At 37.9% G+C, this 16,423-nt stretch overlaps 2 protein-coding genes across 3 annotated transcripts; one reads left to right on the top strand and one right to left on the bottom strand.

Annotated features, from left to right (window-relative positions):
* Positions 1–7,925: 7,925 nt before the first annotated feature.
* LOC105949824 (malate dehydrogenase) lies at positions 7,926–11,817 on the top strand. 2 transcript variants are annotated; one of them, XM_012973135.2, is made up of 7 exons: positions 7,926–8,213; positions 9,020–9,178; positions 9,577–9,752; positions 10,146–10,423; positions 10,537–10,672; positions 11,309–11,420; positions 11,535–11,817. In XM_012973135.2, the coding sequence occupies exons 1-7, from the start codon at positions 8,171–8,173 to the stop codon at positions 11,627–11,629; spliced, it is 999 nt and encodes a 332-aa protein (XP_012828589.2). In that variant the 5' UTR covers positions 7,926–8,170; the 3' UTR covers positions 11,630–11,817. The 2 variants fall into 2 exon arrangements, with proteins under 2 accessions (XP_012828589.2, XP_088676828.1); XM_088820702.1 differs by lacking the exons at positions 11,309–11,420; positions 11,535–11,817 and adding an exon at positions 10,794–10,819 and having other exon boundaries at positions 8,050–8,213; positions 10,537–10,709.
* Positions 11,818–13,165: 1,348 nt separating this feature from the next.
* On the bottom strand, positions 13,166–15,502 carry LOC105956889 (uncharacterized). Its single transcript, XM_088820885.1, has 2 exons — positions 14,431–15,502; positions 13,166–14,316 (listed from the first exon to the last, which is right to left on the bottom strand). The coding sequence occupies exons 1-2, from the start codon at positions 15,500–15,502 to the stop codon at positions 13,166–13,168; spliced, it is 2,223 nt and encodes a 740-aa protein (XP_088677011.1).
* Between the last annotated feature and the right edge of the window lie 921 nt (positions 15,503–16,423).

The following is a 16,423-nucleotide window of genomic DNA, read 5'->3' as shown; positions in this document are numbered from 1 at the left end:
GAACATAAAAAGTTCATAATCTATTTATAAAAGTTTTTGCAAACACCACCTAAAGTTGGTTAATAGTGAATACGTCTTTATAATATAAATATATATGATGCAGGATCACTGATCAGTCAAGTTGGTTAGTTCGAGGTTCCCTTGAGATTAAAGAGTTGATCGGGTCGTAAGGGTCATTGTGCACGAACACTGAAGTCGACCGAATGGAGAATACGTGGTCGCCCAACCTACATCACAACAACGTACTAAGGGATAAGTCAGAGTTTTTCCCGTGATAATCTTCTGACGCTCAAATCATATACAACGTGGTAATATATTTTAACGTTAAAAAATAATTAAGTATGTGGTAGTACGTAAATGTACCTTGATGTAGATCATATCTCGAGTTTATAGAATTTTTTAGAACTCTTCATCACTATTCAACCGATATGAGATTGTGAAATTTATAGGAGAAATATATTTGGAGAAAAGAGAGAATAATATCTCTTACGTATATTACTCATATATATAGTTACATGTAGGAAACCCTAACCTACTACACAAGGTAACCTAATATACAAGGAAACCTAATACACAAGGTAAGCTAATAAATAAGAATAATAAAGATACGTAATATATATAAAGATACGCTAATACACCCCCGCAGTCGAAACGGGAAAGGAGAGGACGTGGAGACTGGAGACAAACTGTTGGAACAGTTGAGTAGGGAGTCCTTTCGTGAAGATATCGGCAAACTGGTAGGCGGATGGGACATGAAGGACTCGAACGTGCCCCAAAGCAACTTTGTCTCGGACAAAATGGATATCGATCTCCACATGTTTCGTACGAGAGTGTTGAATAGGATTGCTCGATAGGTAGACGGCACTGACGTTGTCACAGTAGACAATAGTGGCTTTCGAAAGTGGGCAGAGCAACTCAGAAAGTAGGTTGCGTAACCAAGTCGTTTCGGCGACGGCATTTGCGACAGCTCGGTATTCGGCCTCCGCACTCGATCGAGAGGTAGTGACCAGTCGTTTGGAGGACCAAGAAATGAGGTTGTTGCCGAGGAAAACACAATAGCCCGATGTCGAACGACGAGTGTCAGGGCAGCCACCCCAATCGGCGTCGGAGTAGGCGATAAGGGAGAGGTCCGGATTGGGGGAGAGCTGAAGGCCGTGATCGAGAGTCCCACGAATGTAGCGAAGGATACGCTTAAGAGCAGCCATATGAGGTTCCCTCGGATCATGCATGAATAGACATATTTGTTGCACAACATAGCAGATGTCAGGACGAGTAAACGTGAGGTATTGCAGTGCACCGGCAAGGCTGCGATAAAGAGTAGGGTCAGCAACGGGGGGTCCAGTGGTCGAGGACAACTTGCTCTTTGTGTCAGCCGGCGTAAGACAAGGGTTGCAGGAAGCCATGTGTGCACGCTCTAGGATCTCGTCGGCGTACTTGCGTTGAGAGAGAAATAGCCCATTCGACGAGCGAGTGACTGAGATGCCCAGAAAGTAGTGAAGATCGCCAAGATCCTTCATTGCGAACTCTTGATTAAGTGCAGCGATGATGGAGCGGAGCAATTCAGGTGTGGAGGCCGTAAGTACAATGTCATCTACATACAACAGAAGGTAGGCGCATGAACTGTTGCGACAGTCGCGTGAACTGCTGCGACAGTCGCGTGAACTGTTGCGACAGTACACAAAGAGTGAAGTGTCGGACTTGCATTCTCTGAACCCCATGGTAGTAATGTGAGATGCAAAACGCTTGTACCAAGCACGTGGTGCCTGCTTGAGACCGTAGAGTGCTTTGTTGAGACGGCACACGTGAGTGGGGCGAGATGGATCGACGAATCCGGGAGGTTGCTCGCAGTAGACAGTTTCAGAGAGATTGCCATGTAGGAAGGCATTTTTCACGTCAAGCTGGTGGATTGGCCATGATCGCGAGAGAGCAATACTGAGAACTGTTCGAACAGTGGCTGGTTTGACAACTGGGCTGAAAGTCTCGTCAAAGTCGATGCCAGCCTGCTGCTTTCCTCACTGTCGCAACACCCTCTTCTCGCACTCTTTGGCATCGGCGTCTAGGCCATCCCGGCAAACACGTCATGTCTCGTTTATTTTCTAGCACTTTTCTTTCCCATAATAAAGACCCTAGGGAGTCTCTCTGTAATGCCTGTCAATTAGGCAAGCATTTTCGTCTACCATTTTTTTCTCAAAAATCTACTACTGTTGCTCCATTTCAAATTATTCATGCTGATTTATGGACTTCTCCTATTTCTAGTTTTACGGGTTTCAAATATTATCTTGTGTTAGTTGATGATTTTACCCATTATTTATGGACTTTTCCCCTTCGAAATAAATCTGATGTTTTTACAACCTTTGTCAATTTTCATACACTCCTCAAAACTCAATTCCAACATCCCCTGAAAGCCTTACAAAGTGATAATGGTCGTGAATTCAAAAATGCGGATTTTCAAAACTACTTCACTAAACACGGCATCCTAAATCGTTTTTCGTGTCCCCACACCTCCCCTCAAAACGGACACGCAGAACGAATGATCCGCACTATAACTAACATGATTCGATCCCTCATCTTTCAAGCCCATCTTCCTCCTACTTATTGGGTCGAATCCCTTCATATGGCCACACACCTACTCAATATCTTACCTACCAAAACCACACAAAACCGGACTCCTCACGAATCCCTTTACCTCATCAAACCTACATACTCTCATCTTCGAGTATTCGGCTGTCTCTGTTATCCCAACCTCACCGCCACCACACCACATAAACTCGCCCGGGGTAGGGCACGGCTATGCAGAAAAAGAGAAAAAAACGGCTAGGTTAACCTAGTGTCTGATACCATATAGGAGAAATATATTTGGAGAAAAGAGAGAATAATATCTCTTACGTATATTACTCATATATATAGTTACATGTAGGAAACCCTAACCTACTACACAAGGTAACCTAATATACAAGGAAACCTAATACACAAGGTAACCTAATAAATAAGAATAATAAAGATACGTAATATATATAAAGATACGCTAATAAAATTCTTTTATATAAGATTTAGAGATTGAACTAGTTGGTTGGAGTTTAACTTTGAGTCTCTATCCAGTTAGTAAATTCAGTTCGGTCGTTCAGGCCCAAGCCATTTAATTATAATAGTATAGGTACTATAAATGTGTTTTTGCACCAAAAGGCGAATCCCTCGCCCCCAGGGCCCCCATCCCTTGGCTCGACAATGATTGATGGAGGATGTAAATCATGGTAACTCAACGGTCCGTTAAGGTAGCGGACCCGGACCTGGTGCCCACAAGGAACCAACCCTCATTTGGAGTTGAAATTCCCACACTGCGGCTGCCAGGATTCGATCCTAGGACCTTGCACCAACTTACCACCTCCGAAACCAGCTGAGCTACACCCATGCGGGCGAAAATATGTTATATATAATTCGAATTTTGAACCAAAAAACATATCAAAAATCAAAAGTTCAGATATGAAGACGAATACTTATTGCATAAGTAAAATAATTCATATCGAAATCAACGAAGTTACGAATTTTCGTTCATGTTGGTTCCGAAACGGACTTTTTCGTGCTGGTCCTGATCCAACCTTCACTCTTAGCTATAATTTATTTTTGGGCCTTAGTAGATTTTCCTTCGACTAGTCAGGTTGATTGAGGCCCATTAGGACTTAACGACCAACTGATTTTTTTAATAATAAAATTTTGTCATGATTAAATTATAGTTGTAAAAGAAGACAAAAGTAAAAAAAATCAAAATAAAAAGTTATAGACATGTCACATTTCGTATTTCGTATTTCGTATTCCTTTTTATATATTATCTACTTCTTGTATTGATTTAGTAAATATCCTTAATTTTAAGGTAATATATTTTTTTTCCTCAATATTTTGATTTTTTTTTAATACAAATATAATGTCATTGTGTTATTATTAACAAAAAACATTGATTTTTTTAAATAATTAAGTGATGGATAATACCAACCAGTCGACCATTTTACAACTGACAAACTTGACTGTCAACCGACACAAGTCAGAGTCGATAATAATTTCTAATATTTAGCAAAATTAATTAATTGATTTAGTCGATAACTGATCGATAATTACCAAATTTATGCCGAGTAACCTTATGCTGGCTTTGCTACTTCATGGATTTATTTGAAAATTTATATAGCTGTAAAGGAAGCGAAAATGATAAGGAAATGCCATATTTCCTTTTCGCCTTTCAACTTTACAACTTGGAAAGTCATCCGGCTGGCTTGTCCACACATGGTGGCTGCGCAGCCACCGGACTTTATACAACTTTCAATCATATCATAAAATCAATTTTTTTTTTTGTATGACATTTCAAATCAAAGTTAGGTACCTAGATTTATATGAATTCTTCTCCAAAACAAAAGTTTGCTTAAGAATTAGGCAGTCTTAACTATAAAATAATGATAAATCCAATATTGGGCATTTTGGGATAAGTTTGAAAGGTATGGATAGGGGTGTTCATTAGGTATAATCGTACTGAATTGTGCCAGAATTTCCGTTTGCCGAAAATTTGTACTGTTTACCAATTACCGAACCAAACTATTCGATCATGTAAGGTTTTATAACGAATTAATTCGGTTCCTTTGATTGGGTACCAATAAAACTGGAAATATATTTTCTTAATTTAAAAAATGTCAAGAAAAATATTAAACTAATTAATTCTTGAATTTGACATTCAAATTTCAATAATCGGCCATAAATACAAATATATATATATATATATATATATATATATATGATTATTAATGGAGGCTAACCTTGTAAAAATGGAAAACAAATATTAAATATTTCAGTATTCGGTAAGGTATACTAATTACTAATCAGCCATCAATATCGTATACCGTATAACCGTTCTGAATACTGGGATTCAAAAAAAGAATTAATGGATACCAAACATAATTTTCGATTCAGTACAGATGGATCGGTTTACCGACGGAGTGAACACCCCTATCTATTAATTGATAAATATTATTCCTTTATCTCATTTGTTCAAACACTTCAGCATCAAATCAAAGCAAACCCCTCTCAGAATTCTCTGATTAATTTTAATATAAATATCTATCCAAGAAACCCAATTTGCATGTCCAATTTCAATTTGTCAAAAAAGATCCGACCCGCTAAAAGAGCGTGGAAGAGCTTCAAAAGCCATCTCCGATCAAAATTCGCCGCAAAGATTGCAACTTTCCGGCAGCATTTTGCGGCGGCCTTGCGACCCATCTCCCGTTTTCTTCACCGGCGGAAGTTTCTCGCCCCGCCTCATTCCCCCCGCCGCCACTTCCACCGGAGCAGCAACAACCCCGCCGTACACGTGGATGAACTTTTTTCACGGCCTGTCCGCTCGTTAGCAGCTTATCATCATCAACCAAGAAAACCCAAAGAAAAAATGGGCGAACCAAGAAATATTATTGGTGGAAGTGTCGATAAATCCAGGCCTGGATCCAATGCATCAACCGATGATCATAATAATGGCGGAAAGATTCAAATTCAGCATGTAGATAAAGTGTTTGTAAAAATTCCTGTGAGTGATGAAAAGAGCTCAAAAGCTGCTTGGAAAGGAAAAGCAAAAGCTGTTGATGAGAAAACCAAAAGTTCTGATCCAGCTTTTATAAATAAATGGAAAATTCCACAATTTCGAGGTGTGGACGAAAGAGCTGAGGAATTCATAGCTAAGTTTCGCCTCGATATGAAGCTTGAAAGAGAGCGATCGATTGTCGAGTTTGAGGAGATGCTTAAACGAAGTGCTTAAAAAAATTTCAAAAATTAAAAAAAAAATTAAAAATTGCTTTGATTTGCAGAGGTTTGAAGAATTTGATGCAGAGATTAACGGGTTTATTATTATTATTTATATTTTTTTATTTTCTTTTGGATGCCCGATTTTTTGAAGGGTTGATGAATTTCTTCGATTTTAATACACGTGTGGTAAAATAAACGTCGTGTGGGATTTGTTTGTTGGAGTCTAAATTCTTTGTAAGCAAGTTTTATTAAGTGTGTGTATACTATATACTTCAAAACTTGGAATTTGTGATGTTGGGTTCTTGTTGTTTTAATTAAGTTCATCTTATAATAGTTTTAATTAGGGTTGATCGAGATGAACAAGATAATGGGAAGACTGGAAAGAGATAGAATTCGTGAGAAAGTATAAAATGTTTTATCTATTGTATGTATAATGTATGTAACGCCAGTAGGGTTTCTTACATTTGTTTATATAGCGAATTGTATATGGTTATTTCCTTAATCCGTGACCTTTTTTTATTTGTCCGATTTTTACATTTATGAATGTAACTCCCTCCCGACGTATCGACCACTTCATTGGAGCGCTGGAATGCGGAGGTTGTTCCCATCATTGAAGTCTTGCTTTCCTCATTCGTTTATGGAAATTATCCTCAAATCTTCTTTAGACTGCTTTCGAACTCGCCACCGACCGCTCTTTCTCTCTTGCGAGTTCATACTTATTTAGCGAACCTTGTCAATTGGCCATTTAGTTCGTGAAATGATATATATTTACGAACTCCTTACTACTGATCTCTTATCTCATGACCACTCCGTCTTCCTTGTTTATTGGTTTTCTGGCCCACTGTGCAACTTTCGGCCCCCAACAGTTTTTTGAGATGGGTAGTTCAGCCCACTTAGTGCCGACTGCCGGCTGATCCCCATCGTCTGTAATTTTTCTTGAAAATTTTGTTAATTGTTGGCTGACCACTATTCTCGTAAAATAGCTTGCGTATAATAACTCTTTCTTGCATGGGTGTAGCTCAACTGGTTCCGGAGGTAGTAAGTTGGTGCAAGGTCCTAGGATCGAATCCGGGCAGCCGCAGTGTGAGAATTTCAACTCCAATAAGAGTTGGTTCCTTGTGGGCACCAGGTCCGGGTCCACTACCTTAACGGGCCGTTGAGTTACCATGATTTACATTCCTCCATCAATCCTTATCGGGCCAAGGGATAGGGGCCCCGGGGGCGAGGAATTTCCCTTGGTGCAAGGAATTTCCCTTGGTGCAAGCTTGCGTACGATATGATAAGTTGACCACCAATTTTGTGTAGATAGAAGAGAGGCACAATAAAATTTTCTCAACTATTGGGCCCATTAATTTCCAAATGTAGGCTTATTAGGTCTACCGTTGCTTGGCCCTAGTGGGCCAAAAAACATTCAAAACCATGTTAGTGGACTTTTTTGTTAAAATTATTGAATCATTATGAATTAAAATTTATTTCCAATTCAACTAGCAAAATAAAATAAAATAAAGAAAACGAAAGGCTATTTTATATGTGAACCACTCATGAAAGTCACCTTTCATCAACCGTTAGAGGCATTTTAATGTGAGATGAGAATATATCTAATGTATAATAATAAAATAATAATAATAATAATATTTATACAAATAGATAATTTATATGCTTACGAGTTACGACAAAACCCACACGAGAGAGTTATATGATTCATTTTTTTTTTCCTTTCTTATTTCTTAGGGTAAATTACAAACACCCCCTGAGGTATGGTCAATTTACAAAAAAACCCCTCTTGTTTGGATAACTACATATACCCCATCAACTATGATTTTTTCTTACACCTCCACCCTTATGGTGTCATATTCAACATAATCATCTAGATTTTGTGGAATGTGCTCTAGTTTGTACTCGTTTTGTGTAAAAATACAGTTTCTGATGCACCACAATCTGATGTACACAAGCCAAAAAACTCATATTATGATCATCTTGCTTCAAAATGTAGAGTTCGAATGGGATAAAACGGGTGCAAAAGTGATAATATTCCATATAATCTCGAAGATTCCACTAAATTTGAGGAGTTGAGGGGGTGGTTGTAATTATCCAAACAAGTGGGGGGCTTTCGTAATTTGACCATACCTTAGGGGATGGTTGTAATTTACCCTATTTCTCATTTCTCATTTATTTATTCAAATAACAAAACTAACAATATTGCCGAACAAAAACGACACCGTATAGCAGCCTGGCACACGGAAAATTTCCCTGGCAGAAGTCAAATAATCTCAGTGATAAATATCATCACACTCCCCACCATAGCTGAACTACTCCATTTCTCGAAATATTCAAAACAACTCTCTTCGTTTTCATCGATTTTTTTCTTTTCTTCAGATCACAGATCTACTACGCACAAATGGCCAAGGATCCAATCCGCGTTCTCGTCACCGGCGCCGCCGGTACGCCGCTCAATTCACAGCCCTTCTTCTCAGATCTGCTTTTTTTTTTTTTTTTTCGAATTTTTATTTGATATACTTATCATCTGTGTTTAATTGATTGGATCGTGGATATCTGCTATCTAGTTTTTTGATTTCGATGTATTTGGATTGAATATTCCGATGAATCGGTTGCTTGTTCTGCAATAGTTTTGAGTTTATACTTTGTTGATCAATTTAATTCACACCTGAATCTCGGTTATTTTTTACTTTGAAATTTTGCCTTTTTTCCGTGGATGAGTGAAGGGTTTGTAATTTGATTTGCTGAAGTATTAGACTTGACTGGGAATTTTACACTTGATTTGGAAAAGATCTGCGATTTGTTTGAGTTAGTTTACTTCTTATGAAACTCGTATAACTTATAAAAAAAGAAAAAAAAAAAAAAACTTGACGACAGATTTTATGGCTGTGGCGGCTTTTGCTTGCCTCTATTTTCTGAAGATTTTAGGCCTCAGTGCAATATCTATTGTGAGAATTGAGTTAAAAATGGAGTGGAAGTTCTAAATTTGGTCTGCGAAGTTTTTTTCGGTCTTTATTGGATTAGGGATTTACTTTCTTGTTGAAAACCGGAATCTTTTTTTTTCTTTCTCTTTTTATATGTGAACTAAGCTTATGTAATGGCATGCTAATGGGAAAATGTTCCGACCGAGTTTGTTTGATGCCACTACTTCGTTGTTCTAGGAAAAAAAGTATATGTTCAATAAGTTGTTCTAGTTTTTATTTTTGCTGGATTTCTTCGATTACTTAGTGATATTTTATTGGTTTTTCAGGACAAATCGGATATGCTCTGGTTCCTATGGTTGCTAGGGGAGTGATGTTGGGTGCAGACCAGCCTGTGATCCTTCACATGTTGGATATTCCACCAGCTGCAGAAGCGCTTAACGGAGTTAAAATGGAATTGGTTGATGCAGCTTTTCCCCTTCTTAAAGGTCGATACTCTTAATTTTTTGGAGAAATATCATTTCATTTGACTTGTTATATGCTATATGACATTTACGTGGTTTATACAAAAGCTTTTAAATAAGTAGAAGTTGGTGGTTGTGAGTAAAGCTACGAATAATTGCTTATTTCTAAAAGTTGGGGTGTTTGCAAATGTCATGAAAATTAACGACACACATGTATAGTACAAATTTAAGCCCAAAAGAGCTGTTTAAAACAACTTATTTTAAGAGAAACAAAAGTAAAAGTTGCATTTGGAAATACCCTCAAATAGATTATGTGCCAAAAGCCCAACAATTTAAAGCTCGTCTCTTTTGAAAGGCTTATGAAAACACCAACTTAGTCGAAATGTTGTCAACTCACGTCTCGTTTGTGGTGTTTGTATCAGGTGTTGTTGCAACAACTGATGTTGTCGAAGCTTGCACGGGTGTCAATGTTGCCATTATGGTCGGTGGATTCCCGAGGAAAGAAGGTATGGAGAGGAAAGATGTCATGTCCAAGAATGTCTCTATCTACAAGTCCCAAGCTTCTGCTCTCGAGAAGCATGCTGCTGCTAACTGCAAGGTGATTATTCATCAATTTCTCGTTCTTTTTATCGTAAAAAATTGTCCTCTAAAAAGGGAAATGTTGAATGAATTGATCGTCAATTCTGACATTTTACTATATTTTTCCTTTTTTTTTCTTCTAGACAATATATTGATCCTAGAGAAAATGGAATTTCCACAATATCATTGGAGAATATAAATTCTTTCTGTGCGCCCAAAATTTATTTTGATTAGAATCATTAGGATAAATAATAAAATGATTCTGATAAAGAAATTTGGATCCAAAAAGTACGCTTAGGAGAAAAAAGAAGGGGGGAGAAAAAGAAAAAAAAGAAAAATGATTTAGTTTTTTATGAAGTAATTCTGTTTTGGCATTTCCAATATTCATTCTTGTTGCATTTCTTCGCCTCAGGTTCTGGTGGTTGCTAATCCAGCAAACACCAATGCATTGATCCTGAAAGAATTTGCGCCATCCATCCCAGAGAAGAACATTTCTTGTTTGACTAGGTTGGACCACAACAGGGCTCTTGGACAGGTGTCGGAGAGATTGAATGTTCAAGTCTCCGATGTCAAAAACGTAATTATCTGGGGAAATCACTCCTCGTCACAGTACCCTGATGTCAACCATGCTACCGTCAAGACTCCAGCTGGAGAGAAGCCTGTTCGTGAGCTCGTTGCTGATGATGAATGGTACATATATAAGTTTTTGATTTAATTTAAATTTTTCGATTGTCACATTACCCTGTATGTTTTTTATGGAATTAAACTTTATTGACTCCTTTTTGTATTAAATTTTTTGTTAGGTTGAATACAGAATTCATAAGTACTGTACAACAACGTGGTGCTGCTATTATCAAGGCTAGAAAGTTATCCAGTGCACTTTCTGCTGCTAGTTCTGCTTGTGACCATATTCGTGACTGGGTCCTTGGAACTCCAGAGGTAATCTTTTTTTTCTTTTTCTTTTTTGTATATATATATATATATATATATATATATATATATATATATATATATATATATATATACATACATACATACATACATACATATACATATACATGTATATTTTAGTTTTTGGCTGCTTTAGATCGACCAGGGGTGTAAATCGAACGGATTAGATTAGAATTAGCACCGTCAGAAAAAAATCCAATTTTTTTCGGAAGTGAAAACCTTTTTCAAATTCTGTTCAAAAAAAAAATCAGAAAAATCGTGAATCAGAATTTCAGAAATTGTTATGAAAAAACTCGTTCCAAAATTGGAATTTTTGGATTGAAATCGGCTGAGTTCATAATTTCCAAATTTTTAGTCACCTATAATACAAAATACGTAATAATATTGATATTATAAGTGTAATATTCGGAAAAAAATAAATTCGGAAATTAAAATCGAATCAGAAAACAGAATCTAATTATGTTCAAATCCCGTCCCAGAAAGAAAATCTGAAATTGGAATGGAAAATATTGTTCCATAATCAGAAATATTCTGATTCGAATCGGCGGAATTTGGAAATCCCGTTCTAATTTGATGGAACCGTCAAATGTGTTCTATTTGTAATCTTGTTTTGTATTTTTGCAGGGTACTTATGTTTCGATGGGTGTATACTCTGATGGGTCATACAATGTACCAGCTGGACTCATTTACTCCTTCCCAGTTACTTGCAAAAACGGAGAATGGTCCATCGTGCAAGGTCAGTATTTATCTATAAATATATAATTAATTTATCTCAAAAAGAAAAAAACATCCAAATTTCTGAAGCGTTAGACGAATAACGTGTATACATACATGTTTAACTACATTACAGGGCTTCCAATTGACGAATTTTCTCGTAAGAAGTTGGATTTGACAGCCGAAGAGCTCAGTGAGGAGAAAGCTCTGGCATATTCTTGCCTCTCGTAATTTTGATTTAACCGACGCAAAAACAGTTTGCAATTTTCGCCTGGCTGCCCTTTATAGAAAGAAGCTGCAGTTTTTAATAATAAAGACAAATGTTATTTCTTGTCTAAATCATTAATGGTGGAGATTATATTGACTGTGTATGAGAATATTTATCCATTATTAAGAGACTTTGTTTTCATGGGCTTAAATATGTATGGTAAATTATGAATGGTGTGGAGAATTTACAATTGGGGGATAGTTCCTCTTTTTCTCTTCGTCCTTCGATCTTTTTTTCGTCTCTCCACGATTTTGGGGATCGGTTCCTTTGATATTCTCCTGTTCTACTCCGACTGGTTAAGCTAGGCCTATATATATTCTCCCCTGTTTCGAGAATAGTAGCACCAAGAGAAAAGAGCCGTACACGGAGCTAAATCATCGTTATCGTCGAAGAGGGTGTTTGGCTAAGCTTCTAAGTTCTTCAAAACTAGTAATACACCCGTGCGATGCACGGTGTATTCATCGTAAAACAAATATTGAATAATAAAAAAAGTTCTCAAAATAGTGATATTAATTGTTAATAAGTAAAAGAAAGAAGTAGAACATATTCAAAAATAAAAATAATTTGTATGGTGTAAGTTCAAAATAAGCCGAAATAAGTGAAAAAAACTAAATATCGAATGTTTTAATTTTCTCATACAAAAGAACGAATATATAGTTGGTCCCAAACTTGTACAACCATAATGACATGAACGTTGAAAACTTGAATTGTTTGCTACCAACCGCCCTAAACGAATGCAACAAATCCAATACAATGCAACTGACCTGCATATGTTGTAAAATGGTCACACGAAATATGTAAATTGTTACCAAAACAATACCAATATAACTTTTTAATTGCATAAAATTATTGTAAGATTACCTTCATCAAATATAGCGAGCGGAGTCCATAGCAAGTTCCTAGTACAATTAAAATAAACCTACGAATGAGGAATAACCAAACATAAAAATAATAGATAATAAAGGTCGTCAATAAATATTGTAATTTTTTGTATAAATAATTACCTTCATATATGCTGAAAAACTTCCTTGTATACAACATTATTTGTAACATTGGTCGTATCACCAGATTCCGAGTTCATAAAAAATCTTTATGCCACTTCGACTCTTAACCCTTGAGAGTGCGACATAGAGCTGTCCGTGACTGAAAATAGGTCTCGGCAAGTACATGCCTACGTGAGAAAGAGTTTGTCCTTGACTTTTATTGATTGTCATTGCGAATGATACCATCAGCGGAAACTGACGTCGCTGGAATTTAATAGGCAATGCAGAGTTGGACGGTACCAAAGTCATTCTAGGAATGAACACCATATCACCAACATGTTTACCGGACAGGATCCTGCAGTTGAGAACGTGTTTTCCCATATTAATAATCTGTAGCCTTGTTCCATTGCACAATCCTCTGGCCTGATCGATATTTCTGATGAGCATAACGGGAACACCTCTTTTCAATGTCAACTTATGCGGTGGAATTCCGGAACATGATATGGTGTTGAGAAACTACGGTGAGTATATTTCTGCGTTGACATCCGACAACAACTCCTCCTTGCACATACTATCTGAGCTGAAATAGACCTTCTCCTCTCCAGTTATGATCAACAAAAAATGATCGTTCACAAAACCGACACTTTCATTAGTGGGTGCAAGGATTGCTCTGCCTTCGAAATACTCGGGAGTGAAAAGGTTGGTCACCAGATCCGGATAGACAAACTCTATAAGATCCAAAAAGGGATCTGCAGAATTCCGAATCAGCATGTCATCGGGAATTTCAATTGTGGCATTACCGTCATTTATCTCGCCAGCATCACCATTGCCGATTCTCAATATCCAGTCCGCAAATTCTCTTATTTCATCTGCATTGGCGGAAGAGGAGGACGACTCAAGTCTCATGTTCTTGTTTAACTTCATAACCTTGCATTGCCTCCACAACGGTGATGAATTGATTGTAGCATGCACAATGTCTTGTCTCGACGCTTTCAACACAACTGGCAGAATTTGCCGAAAGTCCCCTCCAAGCACTACGACCTTGCCTCCGAATGGCATATATGAATCAAGTATAGATTTCATTGTTTTGTCGAGTGCTTCGAAACAATACATGTGCATCATCGGTGCCTCGTCCCATATGATTAACTTTGCTCTAGACAACAATTCTGCCTGTGGGCTCTGTTGTTTGATGCTGCATGTGGAGCTCTCATGTACAATTATTGGCAGTCCAAATCTAGAATGAGCAGTTCTGCCACCTAGAAGTAGAAGCGAAACAATACCACTGGAAGCAACATTTATAACTATTTCTCCTTTTGAACGGATAACAGCCGATAGAGTTTTCCGTATGAAAGTCTTTCCCGTTCCTCCATGCCCATAAAGAAAGAACAGTCCACCTCTGTCATTTGTAACAGCATCCATGATATCATCGAACACTTTTTTCTGCTCATCAGTAATGGATGAAAGGTATTTCTTAAGTTCTTCACGCATAGCATCAACGTCATAGTCCAACTCGTCGAGAACTAATCTATTTACCGTATTGTCCGTCATCGACCCAATTGGAATCGGCATTGGGGGAAAGTTACTCAGGCTTTTGCTGTTGCTTTGCAATATATTTTCTATTTCGATCAAAGCGTAATTTCTCAGAGTATCGTCTGACACAGGTGGACCTTCAATATAATATAATATGAAAAATTAACATAATGTGGCGATTATAAAAATATATAGTTTTAATTCAAATGTGTGTAGTAAACGGTGTAAGAACGTAAGATGTATTCTCATACCTGAATTGGTACGACGTTGTTGCAGTCTGTACTCAATATCCTCGGCGAATTCTTTCCAGCAACACTCCCACACATGTTCCGGCCTGCTCATATTATTTGCGACCAAAAGTACGATGAATAATCGTCTCACATAGTCACCACTGGCCCACTCGTTTGCCTCATTTATGCCAGCTATGTACTCCTTGTCGTCATCCAGTAGTCCAAGCGCGAAGCACGCATCTTTGAAAGTTGGGTAGACGTGATTCTCGACTTTCCTAAGATCATCGTAACACGTGCAACCTCTTTGAAAGTTCAACAACAGTCTCAAGTAATAGTCTTCACCCCTGCCTGGCGGTACATTCGTAACCCTTCCGATCGAGAATCCTATCTTTCTCGGCATCCAACAGCGAGCTTTTTCCTTATAGACAAATTTCTGTGGAAACTCTCCATACCTCAAATTTCTAGCTTCAGGGTACAACTTATTCTCTTGGAACCAAGCAAGGAACATCGTTTGCTTCGCAGTCGGTCTGTTCAGCACATCAACTAATGAGTCATTATCTGTAAACACAACAGACTGACTGTCTGGAAGATGAAAGCTTAACCTAATCACCGGTGGGTCTCTAAAGTGAATGTCAAAGCTAAATAACCTCCAAGCAGCCTCGCATGACGAAAGATATCTGCAGTCGTAGTACATCTTTATCTCATCGCGATTTTCAGGAGTTGCACCTGGATTATTTGATTGATAAAATGCCGCCGTGACCCGATCGTGTCCTTTGTTGACGTACTTGAATAAATACTTTATCGACTTATTCTGGTTGCACAACTCGACATTAATGTGTGCTCTGTACTTTTTTAGTAGAGCACGGTTATAAAGCACGACGAAACCATTGTCGAGATATGTTTTCTTCTTAACCACGGTCCTCCCATTTTCTCTTCTTCTGTACACCGGATAACCATCTGCATCGGCCTCAGTACGGTTGACAAAACTCTTTAGAAATTGCTTCGTGCAAATCCCGTCCTTCATGCATGGAGAGCTTTGATTGGCCAGACCGCACGGGCCGTGAATCATATACTTCTCAACCAAATCGTACATCTTTCGGTCTGTTACCTTATCTGGAATTTCGGCACATATGATTTTATCTATGTCTTCGGTTTGTCTTCATTGTGAAGCCAAATCAATATGTGCGCATGCGGGAGACCGCGCTTCTGAAACTCAATTGTGCAAACATCTGAACATTTTACATTTTAAACGTATTTGGTTAGCATTAATATACATATATTTTCAATGTTTGACGTAATAAAATATTTATAATATTATAAGAGTAGACAATATATAAAATATATATTATGTTATATTTTTATCTTATCCTTCTTCAAATCTGACATCAGACTGTCGAGCTTCATCTTAAAAACTCGAGCAAGAATATCGGGACGGTCTTCAGGTCTCAAATTAGTACCGTTCAACGCCCTTTGAATTTCCGGCCACTGTGGATTGCAGGTAATAGTGATGAACAACGATGGAAATCCAATCCAGTTGCATATTTGAAGAGCATCGACAAAGTTGTTAAACATGTATCTTGGACCTTGGGTAAAACTGCCTGGTAGAATAACCCTCGTGCCAATGGATCTAGCATCCGTATCTCCCTTCAAAATACTTTCCTCGATACCCTTGTACATGTCAACTCTTAACTTATCCTGGTTAAATCTTATAAATTTCAGTCTTTCCGATTCAACCCTTGAAAATGCGTCGACCATGAATTGCTGGCACAATTATTTTGAGTGCAACAGAACTGCGCTGTTGCCAAATCTTTTTTGGATCCTATACGCAAAATACTGCCGCATTGTTAACTTCTTGCGTGTACGTGTACCACTCACTGATGTTTCCCTCAGTGGTATATCATCCCTATAACCATCCTCGCCGTAAGGAAATATTAGCGGATACTGCAGTGGAAGATATAAAGGGTGCAACTCACTGATTCGCTGGAGTTTTTTCGACCGTGTCTCGACAACTATG

Source organism: Erythranthe guttata, chromosome 7, assembly GCF_056151865.1.
Source record: "Erythranthe guttata isolate IM_541 chromosome 7, IM_541, whole genome shotgun sequence".
Classification (NCBI taxonomy): Eukaryota; Viridiplantae; Streptophyta; class Magnoliopsida; order Lamiales; family Phrymaceae; genus Erythranthe; species Erythranthe guttata.
This window is presented reverse-complemented; position numbering and strand designations above follow the sequence as displayed.